The 16421-nt window shown below is 43.8% G+C and overlaps 1 protein-coding gene across 1 annotated transcript in view; it reads right to left on the bottom strand.

Moving 5' to 3' along the window:
• Positions 1 to 12001, bottom strand: part of ADGRG7 (adhesion G protein-coupled receptor G7) — a 31718-nt gene extending 19717 nt beyond the window's left edge. The window contains 5 exon segments of the mRNA XM_067291144.1: positions 3245 to 3379; positions 5612 to 5721; positions 6032 to 6163; positions 8421 to 8528; positions 11890 to 12001. Coding sequence (XP_067147245.1) covers positions 3245 to 3379; positions 5612 to 5721; positions 6032 to 6163; positions 8421 to 8528; positions 11890 to 12001 — 597 coding nt within the window.
• Between the last annotated feature and the right edge of the window lie 4420 nt (positions 12002 to 16421).

Genomic DNA, 16421 nt, shown 5'->3' on the forward strand with positions numbered 1-16421 from the left:
GAGCCCAGGTCATCTTCTCCTCAATCCTGCCAGTGAGGGGGATGGATGAGAGGAGGAGGAGACAGACTTTCCAAGTTAACGACTGGCTGCGCCGCTGGTGTTGGCAACAGGGTTTTGGTTTCTACGACCATGGGACCCTGTTTGAAGATCGACAACTGATGGCAAGAGATGGGATCCACCTCACGAGGCGGGGCACGTGGGTCTTTGCCAACAGGTTGGCCAACCTGGTAAGGAGGGCTTTAAACTAGGAAAGATGGGGGAAGGGGAGAGTTATAGTGACAGGGTAGCTGGCAAAAGACAGCTCAAGTCAGGATGCCTCCAGCAGGTGAATGCAGCCAGGGAAGTGCGCATGGGATGTGGCTATGGAGGACCCTCTTTTACCCCTCCTGGGAAACCTGCATGCTCAATCACCTCCCTGAAATGCCTGTACACCAATGCACGCAGCTTGGGGAACAAACAGGAAGAACTAGAGATACGTGTGCGGTCGCAGGGCCATGATCTCATTGCCATTACAGAGACATGGTGGGATAGCTCGCATGACTGGAGTGCTGTCATGGATGGCTACATGCTTTTTAGGAAAGACAGGCCAGGAAAGCGAGGTGGTGGAGTTGCTCTTTATGTGAGAGAGCAACTGGAATGTATTGAGCTGTGCCTAGGGGTGGATGAAGAGCGAGTCGAGAGCTTATGGGCAAGGATCAAAGGGCAGGCTAGCATGGGTGACACTGTTGTGGGTGTTTACTACAGGCCACCTGATCAGGATGAGGAAGTCGATGAGGCCTTCTACAGACAGCTGGAAGTAGCCTCACGATCCCAGGCCCTGGTTCTCATGGGGGACTTCAACCACCCCGATATCTGCTGGAAAGACAACACAGCTAGGCACAAACAGTCCTGGAGGTTCCTGCAGAGCATTGGTGACAACTTCTTGGCACAGGTGGTGGAGGAGCCAACAAGGAGAGGTGTGCTGCTGGACCTCGTACTAACAAACAAAGAAGGACTGGTGGAAGATGTGAAGGTCGGGGGCTGCCTTGGCTGCAGTGACCATGAGATCATGGAGTTCAGGATCCTGCGAGGAGGCAGCAGGGCACCAAGTAGGATCGCAACCCTGGAGTTTAGGAGAGCAAACTTTGGCCTCTTCAGGGACCTACTTGGAGGAATCCCATGGGTGAGGGCCCTAGAAGGAAGGGGCGTTCAAGAGAGCTGGTTAATATTCAAACATCACTTCCTCCAGGCTCAAGAGCGGTGCATCCCTATGAGTAGGAAGTCAAGCAAAGGAGGCAGGAGACCTGCATGGATGAGCAAGGAGCTCCTGGCAAAACTCAACCAGAAGAAGGAAGTATACAGAAAGTGGAAAGGGGGACAGGCCACTTGGGAGGAATATAGGAATGTTGTCAGAGTATGCAGGGATGCAACGAGGAAGGCTAAGGCCCGTTTGGAATTAAATCTGGCGAGAGATGTCAAGGACAGCAAGAAGGGCTTCTTCAAATACATCAGCAGTAAGAGGAAGACTAGGGAAAATGTGGGCCCTTTGCTGAATGGGGTGGGTGCCCTGGTGACGAAGGATGCAGAGAAGGCAGAGTTACTGAATGCCTTCTTTGCTTCAGTCTTTCCTGCTCAGGCCAGCCCTCAGGAACCCCAGATCCTGGAGGCAAGAGAGAAAGTCTGGAGAGAGGAAGACTTTCCCTTGGTGGAGGAGGAGTGGGTTAGAGATCATTTAAGCAAACTTGACACCCACAAGTCCATGGGCCCTGATGGGATGCACCCACGAGTGCTGAGGGAGCTGGCGGACATTATTGCTAAGCCACTCTCCATCATCTTTGAAAGGTCATGGAGAACAGGAGAGGTGCCCGAGGACTGGAAGAAAGCCAATGTCACCCCAGTCTTCAAAAAGGGCAAGAAGGAGGACCCAGGGAACTACAGGCCAGTCAGCCTCACCTCCATCCCTGGAAAGGTGATGGAGCAGCTCATCCTGGAGGCCATCTCCACGCATGTGGAGGACAAGAAGGTGATCAGGAGTAGTCAGCATGGCTTCACCAAGGGGAAATCATGCCTAACCAATCTGATAGCCTTCTATGATGGAATGACTGGCTGGGTAGATGAGGGGAGAGCAGTGGACGTTGTCTACCTAGACTTCAGCAAGTCTTTTGACACTGTCTCCCATAGCATTCTCATAGACAAGCTCAGGAAGTGTGGGTTAGATGAGTGGACAGTGAGGTGGATTGAGAACTGGCTGAATGGCAGAGCTCAGAGGGCTGTGATCAGTGGCACAGAGTCTAGTTGGAGGCCTGTAGCTAGCGGTGTCCCCCAGGGGTCAGTACTGGGTCCAGTCTTGTTCAACTTCTTCATCAATGACCTGGATGAAGGCACAGAGTGCACCCTCAGCAAGTTTGCTGATGATACAAAACTGGGAGGAGTGGCTGATACGCCAGAGGGCTGTGCTGCCATTCAGAGAGACTTGGACAGGCTGGAGAGGTGGGCAGAGAGGAACCTCATGAAGTTCAACAAAGGGAAGTGCAGGGTCCTGCACCTGGGGAGGAATAACCCCAGGCACCAGTACAGGTTGGGGGTTGACCTGCTGGAAAGCAGCTCTGTGGGGAAGGACCTGGGAGTGCTGGTGGACACCAAGTTAAGCATGAGGCAGCAATGTGCCCTTGTGGCCAAGAAGGCCAGTGGTATCCTGGGGTGCATCAGGAAGAGTGTTGCCAGCAGGTCGAGGGAGGTGATTCTCCCCCTCTACTCAGCCCTGGTGAGGCCACATCTGGAGTACTGTGTCCAGTTCTGGGCTCCCCAGTACAAGAGGGATGTGGCACTACTGGAGCAAGTCCAGCAAAGGGCCACAAAGATGATTAGGGGACTGGAGCATCTCTCTTATGAGGAAAGGCTGAAAGAGCTGGGCCTGTTCAGCCTGGAGAAGAGAAGGCTGAGAGGAGATCTTATCAACGTGTACAAGTATCTGAAGGGAGGGTGTCGAGAGGATGGGACCAGACTCTTTTCAGTGGTGCCGAGCGACAGGACGCGAGGCAATGGGCACAAACTGAAACACAGACACTTCCATCTTAACGTGAGGAAAAACTTCTTCACTGTGAGGGTGACAGAGCACTGGAACAGGTTGCCCCGAGAGGTGGTGGAATCTCCTTCTCTGGAGATATTCAAAACGCGCCTGGATGCAATCCTGTGCAATGTGCTCTAGGTGACCCTGCTTGAGCAGGGGGGTTGGACTAGATGATCTCCAGAGGTCCCTTCCAACCTCAGCGATTCTGTGATTCACTGCAATATTAGCAGCAGTGGAAATACTCTGTGTGGTCAGTTGGTCTGGCATGGAAGTAAGGATCTGGGTGTTACTTGCAATAGCTGAAACATTACTGAAGTTCCCAGTTTCAACCTGTTAGAAAATTGCCATTCAGCAGAAGGAAAACAAGAAAAGGAAAAGCAGTCAATGATTTTATAACATTCTCACATAAAATCAAATTAGACAAGTAATTGGTGGTCTAAACTGTTTCAGTCCATGTCAAGCAAACAGTTTACACTGGAGGGCTATTTATTTTATTGGAGGGACCTTTGGAGGGAGATGAGAAACTTTTCCTGATCTAATTGAAATTTCCCATGTTGCAACTCATGTCCATTACCTCTCATCCTAAACCTGTGCACCTCAGAGAAGACCCTGCCCTTGCCTTTCTCCAAGGCAGCAGTAAGATGTCCCCTCCACCTGCTTGTCTTCAGTTGTTTGAACTTCTGGATCTATAAGCTTCAGTAGACCATTCACTATCCCTTAAGGAAGCAGAACTGCCTGTGTTGAAAAGCTGTGAGAGGAACTTAAGAAGTATCATACGGAATAAATTAGTTCTTCTCAATATGGTGCTCATAAACTGCACCGGGAACATCAGCCTCACTTCCGTACACTGCATATAGTGTCAAATTGGAATAAATGTAGAAAACAGAAATAAAACATTCAGTGCTGGAGACACTGATGAGAATTGGTAGAAGCTCTAGGTGGGTCCAGTTACCACTTAATGGGTAGAGCATAAATGTCTGTAATATTTTAAGAATGCAAACACAAAAATTGATGAGGAATTATCTCTATGTGAAGAATAGCTAGGTAACATGAACACTTAAAGACAAGGAAAATTTGCTAATTATGAGGACAATTTTCTTATTATGTTATGGAGACCAATAACAAGTTATCTTTTTTCTAATCCAGTGATAAACTCAATGGATAGCTTAAATAACTGAATTATTCTCAAATTGTTAATATTGGGAAAATATCAAAATCAAGATTAATTCAGCCATTAACATATGAAGTGTTTTCAAATCTCTGAGTAGCAGGAAAGAAAGCTGAACATGTTGCATAGAAAGAAAAGAATTTTGCACTTATAATAACTGGAGATATATGGTTTGACTGGAAAACATCTGCATGTGCACCATGAACATGCAGTACATTGTGAACACCTATGTTCACTAGTCTTACTTCTGACTTGTGGCATCACCTTGTTTTCTAAGTAAATATTTGTACTTACAGGAACAAAATCCTTTTAAACCGATGCATTCTTGATTACTAACATATAGACATCTTCCTCAGATGTCCTAATATTCACCTTTGTAAGAACAGGAGTTGTCTTAGAGTTCACTAGATGGCAGTACAACGTTAAAAATCATAACAAAAAACCCAAATAACTAATGGCAGCAGAATAACCTGAAGTTGCAACTAAATACTTTTAATCTTTTAGTGAGGGCTAGATACTGGGAAAGGATAGCCTTGATCTTGATTTGTCATATCAAAAGATAAAGACAGGTGAAGTGTTGGGTTGGAAATATAATATTCATGCAAAAAAAGCATGGGGAGGAATTGACTGTTTCTTACTTAAAGGGGCTGCGGCAGGTTTTTTTTTTTTTTTTTTTTTAATTGGGACTAGTGCTAAGGAGCAGAAGAGCAGAACTGGGAGAAGAGGAACAGTCCCTGTCTGTCATGGGTTCAATCATGCTCAGCACACCAGGTTTCACAGGTATTGCAGAGCTAAGCCTTAAAGCAAGGCTGAGTGACTTCTGGATTTTATCAGGAAGAGCTTGTCATTCATACGGGAGATTTTGCCTTTGAATTGCAGGGGGACAAAAGTGTCTCATCCTTGGTCAACTAATCACAGGCCTGAATGGAAAGGCTTTGCTCTTAATCCTTCCTGACATGTCGGTGTTACCATTGCTTTCTTCCCTCATGCCGGTCTTGTCCAAATGCCTTTCAGTTGCTCACTAATTTGGTGTCCCGGGTCATCCTCGCTGCTGTTCTGCAGTGTTTGCTGTGACCTGGGCGCTGAAGAATTCCCAGTCCGATTAACAGATGTAAAATGGGATGCTGTGTTCAGGCAAAACTGAGCAAAATAGAAGAGTCACCATTCGAAATTCAAGTCATTTGCAAAGCAGGCACATGCCAGGAATGCTGCTGAAAAGGCTTTGGTGGTTAATTTTTCTTGATGCAAAGTTTTAAGAAATGTGGATAGCTTACAAACACAAAATATGTGCTGCCTCAGTTACCTGTTGAGTTTTGGGGGATTTTTTGGGGGGATGATGCTGTAGGATCTTAGCCACTTTTTAAATAGTACATCAAGATATAACTTAAGATTACCTGTGATGCTAGGGAGTCCAGATTTTCATTGCAATTCAGAATTTGGGGGGGTTGTAAAGTAGGAGTTTTTCCCACTCTGGAGCACATCCGGATTGCTATTGAACTGTTACCTCTAATTTCATAAAAGCAGAAAGATCTGGATTTAGTACAGAAGCACTTGCTCACATGCACATGGCCTCACTGGGACATGACACTCCATCCAGTGTTATCCGCATGTGTGTCAGCATTACAAGTGACCATCAGTTATTTAACTAACTAATTGTTGTTCTTCTTAGAACATGTATTTTATATATGTATATATATATATGCTGTTCTGTCTTTAAACAGGGAACTTGCATCTCCTGGTCTAATAATCTGACGTCTTTCACAAACCTTACATTTACTTTGGGGAAGGAGAAGAGAACAGAAAGAAACACATACCATTCACAGTGTCAGGTTCACATTTTTCTGCAGAATTGTCGTATTTGCCCACTATAATCTGTTGAAAGGTAAGGTTTTTTAAAATGTCTTCAGAAATGTTCGCTGTGTAAACACTGACTTCACAGAAATTAACTGCACAGAAGGAAAAAGCATATATCCGGATCAAATGTTTTTAATACGTGGAGCAATTTTCAAAAATAAAATATAGTTGAGACCATAGAAACTCATTAAGTCTTTTGCCAAAGTGACTGGAAAGCAGTTAGGTAAATCTTGCCTAAAACAAAACTGTTGAGATGCTGCAAGGGATTTTTATGTCATTGCCAAAGCCCTTGCTTTTTGCTCTCCGTACTATTTTCACTGCTTTGGTCTTAGAAAATTTAAAAAAGATTATTATTTTTCACTTCCAGAATCTTGTTTCACCATGAGTAATTAGATTTGGTAGTCTAATGCCACAGGCTACAGCAGAGGGCAAAAATATAAATTTGCTCCAAACGAGGTTAGAGCAGGTCATGGGAGAGACTGTGCTGGCGGCTCTGAAACGTGATGGTTCGGACGCAGCTCATGGCTTGGGCAGTGGCTGCCCTGCTGCCTGCTGGCATCTGAACCAGGGGGCAGGGGAGGCTCCCCCTGAGCTCGCCCATACACTATACGCTTTCTAAGTGCCTGATGCCAGCTACTACTAAAGGCAGGATGATGAGCTAAATCGATCTGTGGCCTGACCCACCATCCTGTGATAACTTAACACCAACTTCACTTGCCATGCTGCAAATGCTGGAAAAAAATGTTAGTCTGTTGAAGTTCTGTCAAAAGGCTACAAAGCACAGGCAGAAAATTTTTGCTTGGTCTTAGGGTTGGTAATATCCTGCTTTTGCTAACTTTTGCTAATTTGGACCACATTTCAGCAGGCAGGAATGAGTCAAAGAAGCATATTTATGGGTGGGTCCTGAGGGGGCTGAAGAGCCCTGGCCTGGTCTCCACGTTCTGGGACAGGCTTCCTGGCCAAGTCACATAACTTTCTTCACGTCTCATTTTCTGTAGGGTCTCCGTTTCCCATGACATGACAATACTTGTACTCTCCCTGGCACAGACAATCTGCCTTGTTTGCCATCAACACGCCCTGTCAGCTCACATTCAGCTTGGTGTCCCCTGTCATTCCCAGGTCCTTTCCAGCAGGGTTGCTCCTCAGCCAGTCAGTTCCTCATCTGTACCAATGCCCCAAGCGCAGAGATTTGCGCTTGGCCTTGCTGGGTGCTGTGAGGTTTCTCTTGGCCCAGTTCTCAAGGTCACTCTGAATGGAAGCTCTGCCATTAAGTGTGTCAACCATATCTCCCCCCCCACCGCCAAGTACAGCATTGTCCTCAGCTTTACTGAGAGTTCATACTGTGTCATCATTCAGATCATCGATGAAGACATTGATGAAGACAACACCGGCAACTTTCACAGGTGACAGACAGCAGCCCTAAAGCAACATCAGCCAAGTCTTTCAGCACTCTTGGAATAATCCCATCTAGGCCCATGGATGTGAATACTTTTGTGGTGCTGCTGGCTTCCTTCTGATAGATGAAAGCCAGGAATGAATTGCTGCATGCATGCATGAACATGTATGCATTCAGACATGAGCACATATTCAAGAGCTATCTTTTATCTTTCCCATTACTCAAGCTTTCGACGCCCTTCTGAGCAAACATGCGAGTTCATCTGCCAAAGGTGCCACTGTGCAGGGAGACACATGACAGGGGGTATTCACATGCCAAGTGACATGACAAACTTCATAAGCACTGGCCACAGAGCCGGTTGTTGCCTGGAAAGTGTGAGTTGGGCATCGTTACCAGCTCCTGTGACAACAAGCCAGCACCCTTCTAGCTGATGTGGAGCCCCCCCTCCAGTTGCAGGAGTGAAAAGATGCAGCACTGGGGCAGTGGAGCCTGAAACGGGAGTTAAACAGGCCAGTGCTGTGCCAGGCACAAGACATTTGACTCATCTGAAACCAGCACCAGGGGCAGCAGGAGCTGAGGACGAGCATTATCCTGCAGGATCCTCTGCTGGATAGTGTCCCTTTAACTCTGGCCAATCCTGATGTAGCCACTGAGGTCTTGATCAGATTTTCAAGATGTTCAAACAGAGGAATTCAAGCAAAGGCCAAATTGGCTAGAAACAGGCCATGGTCAGTTGAAACTCATAATATCTTTCCCAGATATACTACTCATTTAAGAGAATGACAGAAGTGGATGAAACGTCTTGCCTAGAAAGTAGAAGCATGTCAGTGCTTGCACGGCAGACCCTCCAGAGCAGGTCTCAGGAGAGGGGAGACACATGAGAGCCCCCCCAAAGCAGGGGCTGGATTCACAGAAATGACACCAGCTGCTTATGGTATGGTGCTTATACTAACCTAGCTCACAAAGCAAGCCCACCCACTCTTCTGGGCAAACGCAGGCCCCATCTTGGCAGACTCCCTCGTTGAGGCAAAAGCATGGAGGTAAAATGGATTCTGTAGTTTCTGTGTAAATAAAGAAACAAATATATATATATATGTGTGTGTGTGTATATGTATATAACTATGTATTTAGTAAAATATATATGTATATATTAATTTGCTGAAGGAAAGGAGCAAATGTGATGCTGATTTACCTGGAAGTTCAGTTAAAAAATATTCCATTCTGCGATCCACAGTCTAGCCCATGTGCTGAATCACTAGCTCCTTCCTACCCTCCCCCCAAAATGGCATGAATGTGGGGTTAAAGCTTTCAGAAATTACTTCGCGTTGCAGGAATGGTGTCATGAGCCTCCGTTCTGCAAAAGGCTCATGCTATTAAACTCATAAAAAGTCCAGATTGCTTCTGCAAGATTTCACAGGGAGCTACAAGGCAAAAGAGGGCTGCAGATTGCCCAGCGCTGAGAGAGCCAGACTGGTAACAGAGAGGGGGATAATCGCACCTCCAAGAATTGCACAGAGATATTCTGGTTTAAGCCAGTCATTTGAGGATAAAGCAGATAAAAATCCATGCCCCAGTCCCAGCCATAGCTTCTATTCGCACTCCAGGATAGGTGCTAATTTTTATTTTGTCTTTTGGCAGGAATGAGCAGACTTTGAAGCAGTTGTTACACAGGCTGCCGCAGCTTCAGGAAACAACTGACTATATTTTCTATTTACAAACTCAAAAAATGCATGATAGAAGCAATAATGGAAAAATCACAGTTCTTGGAAATTTCTGAGTATCCCATGGTATTTGCTGTGCTTAGAAGCTCTGAAAATGTTAAGGTTTCTTAAAAAAGAGGCTGGCAAATCTTGAATGGAGAAGGGGTATTCTGCAGCAGGAATTACGGTGGAGAATGAGCTAGTGGACCTCAAGCTTTGGGAGATGGGACCGAGACTTGGAGGATCCCTAGGGCCTAAGGCTTTCTCTCGGTTTATCTAACCCTTTCCCTAGCTGGAGGCATGGAGTCTGGAATCCCTCACCATAAGATTCATGGTGGAAATTGTGTATCTGCGCATTGGATGTAATTTATGCCTTGAAATGATACAGCAAACTAAAGTTGAAGGCTGCCATTAGATCTGACATTTCAGTGTTTGTGTTTTCAGACTCTGACAAAAGAGGAAAGCCAGAAGATTAAAAAGTAAACAGTGCTGTCAGGAACACATGTGCTAATGTTGATTGCCTAACTTCTTACTGCTTAATGGGATTCATATAATTGGAAGTCTATCACAAACTGTAAGGGATGTGCCATGTGGCTGGGGTAATTCTGCTCTTGGCAGGCGCTGCTGGACTTTTGCTCATGTTGTTGCTATTTAGCATTTGTATTTCGGTCTTCCTCAGCTACATGACGGCCAGATATCTATGAGGACTGTGGAATAACATCTATGCGCAGCTAGGTGATGTCTCCATTAGCTATCAGCTTTTCCAAACACGTTGTCTCTCCACTGGAAATCTTACAAAAAGGGAAGAAACATTCATGAAGCAGTTGAGATCTGGGTGGCCCAACCTAGGCAGCTGCAGGGAATGGATATAACAGGGGAACAGGGATATATGTTTGGACAGCTGTTCCTCCCTGGCCCCGCTTTGCTACTTGCTTTGTGCTGGGAGCCCTGTAGGGCCCCACGAAATAATACTCCTGAGCCTGCAGCACAGCTCCCGGCCTCTGCCTCACTCGGCAGTCACGTGCCAGCAGCAGTGTGTGAGCAGATCACACCGCAGGGCCATCGAGCACATCCGGCACCCGGGATGGCCGGAGCAGAGCCAGGGGCTGGTGCGGCACATGCACTGGACCCTGCCTGACTGGCGGAGGAGTGGGAGAAGGGAGCGCCCACGGCAGCCTGACGCTGAAGACGTCAGAGGTGGCACTTCTAAAACCAGGCCGAGATGCGCTGTCCCCATCTGACTCTGTCTGTATTAGTTATGAGCTGCAAAAAGGAGTATAAGAAAATGGAAAGGTTAAAGAAAAAAAAAAAAAGGATAGAGCTGACATTCCAGCCATGAATCATCCCATTTTAAAGCAGAAAAGCAGAAAAGCACAAAGTTGTGAAGTAGAAACTCCAGCACTTGTAGTGGGAGGTACAGACTCAGCTTCCATAGCAGGCGCCCACACACAGCCTCTGCCTTACCTCTGCGTTTATTACTTAAGTGTATGCATTTTTAAATGGAAACTGTGATTCTTGCATAAACCTAAGCCATCATGAACTCATCAAAAAAAATCAAGCACCGCTGTTATTAACAAACTGTTAATACTAACACTTACAGTTAAAGTTTGAAAAAAGAGGAAACCTTACAACTGTGCCCAGCAAGCACTACATCAGATGGGCGTGAAGGTATTCTCCACACTTGAAGTGGTTTCAGATCAACTCCAAGTCCTAGCAGCTAGTGGTCCTGCACTTGTAGAAACCTTAGGCATAAGCAAAAGCTACATTGAGAGTTAACTCCCATTTTGGGGGATTTAAGATCATCAAGGAAAACAAAGCCCTAGGCACATTCTTATGTTCACAGAGGTAGGCTATTACTGACATAAGTTAAACAATTAGTGTTTACTTATGTGCCGTTTCTTGTGCTTAGTTATGTTCCCTCCCCACAAACTTCTGATAAATCAAGTAAATATATCCCCATGTAGCCTCAGGTAGGCATTTCCCTGGGCTTCCAAGTCTCTGATCATATTTGACCTCCTGCTGGAAGAGCACCAAGAAATATCTGATTCTTTCTATGTATTTTGAATTTGAGTTCCTACATGATTTTTGTATCATGTCAATACAGTAAGTATTTTGCTGAGAAGAAACACTAACAAGTTTTCTGCTCCAAGTTTATGCACATAAGTCTGCACTGAACTGATTTTCAGGTATATAATATGCAAACCACATACATCTATCTCCTATAGTCCTTCAAAAGAGTTTTCCATAATGTAATAAAAATTTGAACAGGTGCAGCATATGTTTTGTTTACATGCAGTGAGTATAAGGCATATACTAAATACTTACCTGTAGAGCTAAATATTTACCCTTTAAAACATAATTTATCCAACTAGCTTGACATTTATTTCTTTCTTTTGATAAGTAAATCAGATCTCAACAAGAATAGTGATAGACTTTCAAGACATTTCTCAAAGTTGTATCAGAGGAATCATGTATACTGTAAATACATTACAAGGAAAAAACTCCAGAGACTGAGTGCCAGATTATTCTGTTTTCCAAAAAAATACAAAGTTTGAAGGACTTAAAACATTGGTGTGAGAAGAAGGACATTTCCACTGAAGAAGCCTTGGGCACTGATGGTTCTATCAGTAATCTTGTTTAAAAAATAGAAGAAAAGGAAAGAAAAGACAAAAACACATAGAGTTCAAATAGAGCTCAAACAGAACAGAATTATATTTATTACCTGTTTTGAACCTGATAACAAGCTGCCAAATACACAACGTCCAAAGGGTCACAGTCACTGCACAACAGATGATCCCAACCAGTACCCTTCTGTCCCAGCGGAGCAAAGGCATGTTGTGGTGCAGGCTGAGTCTGCTCTGTCATAAAATGGTTTTATACCTTGATATCCTTGTGGTGGATAAGCCATTAACTACCTGTCTACTGGTAGAACTTTAACCTTTTCAGTTCCTTTTAAAAAAAATTTTACTAGAGAAGTAATTCACAATAATTTCCATCTTTTTCCACCTGATAAAACGTTCCACTTTTCAAAGCATTAAATCTCACATCTCCCACTTGTTATAGGGAAATGCTGCAGAGCAGAGCCATGGCTACATTAATACTTATAACCTGACCAGGGCCTGAGCCCGTTCTCTGAGTGTGCAGCACGGCTCACAGCCATGCCATCTAGCCCGTCTTCCCTCCAAGCAGGACGCCCTCGTATATATTGTATATATTGCATATATTCTCTATATTGCATATATTCTCTATATTGTATATATTCTCTATATTGTGTATATTGCCTCCTGGAAACTGCTGCTGGCCCCCAAACTGTACCTGCATGCTGTCTGGGGGAGTGCTAGCTGGTGCAGGCCAAAACCATGCTAAGTGATGTGCTACCAGCTGAGGAATTTGGCCCTGTTGTGTAGCGTTATTTCATTTACTGACATAGTCACAACCACTGGGTGCTGCAGCAGTGAGGACAGAAAGGAAAAAAAGGAGGCTGTGGAAGGGTGAGAGCTAAGTCTCCTATGCAGTAAGAGGTAGGTAATATTCCTGTTGCGTTGACAGTAGATGGAAAAAATGACTTCATTAGGACTGGCCTAGACTAGGCTCTTGACACTTACTTTCAGAAGAGGATTTGGCATTTCCATGCTACATAATATGGGCAGGCAGAGCAAAGGGGGAAGCAGGGGGAAACAAAGGTTTGGAGGAAAGCCACAGTGCTTATATGCACAGTGGAAGAGCCTTATTGCACCCCCTCTGTGCATCTCCACCGTGAAGTTTGGTCACTCAGCAGAACACTGGTACAATTGAGGATAAAATCTATGTCTTCAGATTTCCGAGCCATCTGCTTCATCCAGAAGGAAGCGGGAAACAGAATGATTGGAAGAAAAGGAAAACAGATAAAAGACACCAGTAAAATATGAAGCAGAAAGAAAAGTTGTAACACTAGTATTCTTCAAAACAGTATATTCTTCCACATGCTACCATGTGTCCTGCTGACAAATTGAAAACTAAGAAATTAATCTTGCATTCAAGATCAAGAGAGACAAACAGAGATATTTAAAGAACTAGCTGGAATAAAGAGCATTTTTTTGTCATCACAGATCTGTGGTTGAACTTTCTGCATGTTAGCAGGGCCAATATCTTGCTCTTATGTAGTGTTCTTCATTGGTGGCTCTTAGTGAGGAAAGGAGGTGTATCTGGCTTTTTCAATTACAGAAGCACTTCTATCTCCAGTGTAGAAACGGGGTCGAAAAAACTGAAGTGATTTGTGAAGGACATACAGAAACCCAGTGGCCCACAGTGAAAAAAAGGACTCAGGTCTCTTGGGCTGTAACGCCCAGCTAGGTGCTACTGTTTCTTTAATGCATTACAGTACATTAAGATATTTTTTCCTCTTCTCAAGAAAATAATGAGCAAGATAAAGCATGCCGTTAATGTCCTTGGTGGCAATCTGGGAAACAGACTTAGACCTCATCATCAAAAAATCAATACTGAAAATACTGCGGATCTAATTAATAGCAAGCAAGATACTCTGTACTAAGGAAAGCTTCTGAAAGGCAAAAGAAGTGTCCCAGAACAAGACACAGGGAAGTCTGAGGAAATGCAGAAATAATTAAGATCTAAGCATTTACAAATGGGACCTCTGAAACTGTTAATATGCTTCTTCAGACACCCAAATGTCTTAAAATTTGGCTTGCAGAGGTTTTAGTTAATGAAAGGCTGTGCCGCTACCCTGGTGACGGTTATGGGACAAACCTGCAGCTCCGTCGGAGGATCTGCTAGCCCGAAAGAAAGAGCAACAGAAAGAAGCCCCCTGGTATGGTGGAGCAGTTTGAGGCTTTTATCTCCAGAAAAGGCACGACCCCAGAAACCCCCCACTGGGTGGACGGCCACAGGCGCTGGCACCCTTTCTCTTTCCGAGGGGTGGGAATGTGTCCCCAGGGGTCACCCAACAGCAGTGGAGCAGCCGCAACATCCAGCTGGAGAGAAGCACTGCCTCCTTATCCTGGTTACCACAGAGGTTTAGTGCCCTTGTGCGTTTTAATTACTTTCCAGCCTGTTGAGATAAGTGGTTAAATATTTGATGTTCCTGGATTAGAAGCGGTAAGAGTTTAAAACTGGATCTATGAGACACTCAGGAAGATGGCAACCAGGAAGATGGACACTCAGGAAGATGGCAATGCATGCACAGGACTTGGTCTTACAGATGAGGAAACTGAGTCACAGACCAGTTAAGCAACATAAAGTTAAGCTATGCCCAATATTGCACCAAGTCTGAAGATCGTGGTGTAGTTAAAGCTTAACCAGGTTCTGAATCACAGGTCTAATTTTCTAGTGTCCTCTCCTAGTAGAAAGGCTACTAGATGGTAGCAGTGATTTTCCATATACTTGCAGAGGTGTTAAATAAATATACAGGGTAGGAAAGAGACAGGAGTTCAAGCTTACATGCTTCTTTCTGCTCAAAGGAAATAGGATCCCTGAATCCTTCCTAATATCAGGCACATCTTTGAGCAGAATGTTGTGTTTTGAATGTGTTTTTGCATTACTGTTTATATATAAAATACTGTGATTCCCAAACCTTGGGTTATGGTACCAGGACTGCAAATGGAAGAGGGTTTGTAACCTGGGAAATGGCAAAGGAAATAGGACTGTGAGTGAAAAAGATTAGAAACTTCTAACTTCACATGAATATTTTACATAAACCTTAAAAAAGCATATAGAAACATATGGCAAAACCCAAACAAATCAATTAGTATATTCTAAAGAACAGTACATTTTTATTTATGAAAATATTAAACCATGTTTGCATGATAAAGTTATCAGACTGAAAGCAAATCTCATTACTTGTAAAACTGTATGTGCAATGCAGCTGTCAGGAAGCGAAACTGCTCTTTAAGTGACTAAATATGTTTCTTCAGCTTTCCTCCATTTCTTTTAAGCCATAATTGGAGCCAGATGTTTCTTATTTCCTTTCTGTTTTGTTTTCAAGCCTGAATAAAATGCAGTGCCAGCAGTAAACACCATCTCTGAGATTTTTTCATGCGTCAACTGCATCTGGCTGAGTTGGAGTTACAAACAAGTAAAATTCCAGCAAAGCAGTGCAAGCTGTCACTCGAGCTGCCATTCATTTCTGGAACAGGGAATCAGCATTATGGTTTCTGGGACTGCCACGCAGGACCCAGAAAAATCCCAGAGAGTATATTTGACAACCTTGTATCTATTAAATAATGCTATAGGCAGACTGGAATGTTTTATATAGTAAATACTGCTTCTCCTCCCTTCAATCTTTGAGACTTAGGAGGGATTTCTAGTTGCTTAATTGCTATTCAGTTGTATAGATTGTCTTTATAAAAGTAGCCTCTTTCCCATTTCTTTCTTCTGCTCGGAGATAACCACAATGTGTAGACACAACCGTTTCTGCTCCAATTACATGCCCTCACTGTGACCTTGACCTCTTTGGTACTATTCCTTGCAGAATATTTTGAGGTGAAAAAGCTGTAGTCCTTACACAAAAGCTCTTTTTCTGAATCAAATTCCAAAGTATGCTGTAGCACTTGATATTATGTTTTCCAACTAGTTTTTTTATGCATTTTCATTCTGAGAAGTATATCCAATATCTTATAGAGATCCATGAACTGTAACAATTACATAATAAGGTGTTAAAAATTATTGCTCTGAAAAAAATTCGGAGTTTGGTTATGCCTTCTTGTAAAAATATTAGACTTCTTTACTAACACATATTTTGAGCAAGCACATATTTGACCCAGAATAGATTTAAAAGGCAAATGCCCAGCAGTTTTCCAGTCATCTCTTTTTCCCTTTTAACAGATGTGCTGCTGTTGCACAGTCCTTGGGAGTCCTTGGAATTCAGGCTTCCTTCCACTATTACACATGCTAAAGAACTTTTTTCTGGATTAAAAAAAGCTACTGTTTCCTTCCACTGACTTTTGTACTAGTGACTCCTAACCCAAGTGTTGTAGCTCAAAGGTATTGAACCCTGCTATATTTCAAAGCATTCATGGAGGACTGCATTAAGGTACCAGACAAAAGTTGTCTAGTTGCCTCAGTTTTAAGGATGAATGAACCTGCAGGATCAAAATGCCTTGAACCGCCAAATTTACTCTTAATTCAAGCTAGATTTAGATAAAAGTAAATAAAAGTTTTTATTTATAGAATTTAGAACAATGACAGAGCTTTGAAGAAATACGGATAACAGAAATGAGAGAAAGCCACATTTAATCTATTTATCTTTGTGATCAGGGGTTC

This window comes from Apteryx mantelli, chromosome 1 (assembly GCF_036417845.1).
Source record: "Apteryx mantelli isolate bAptMan1 chromosome 1, bAptMan1.hap1, whole genome shotgun sequence".
Classification (NCBI taxonomy): domain Eukaryota; kingdom Metazoa; phylum Chordata; class Aves; order Apterygiformes; family Apterygidae; genus Apteryx; species Apteryx mantelli.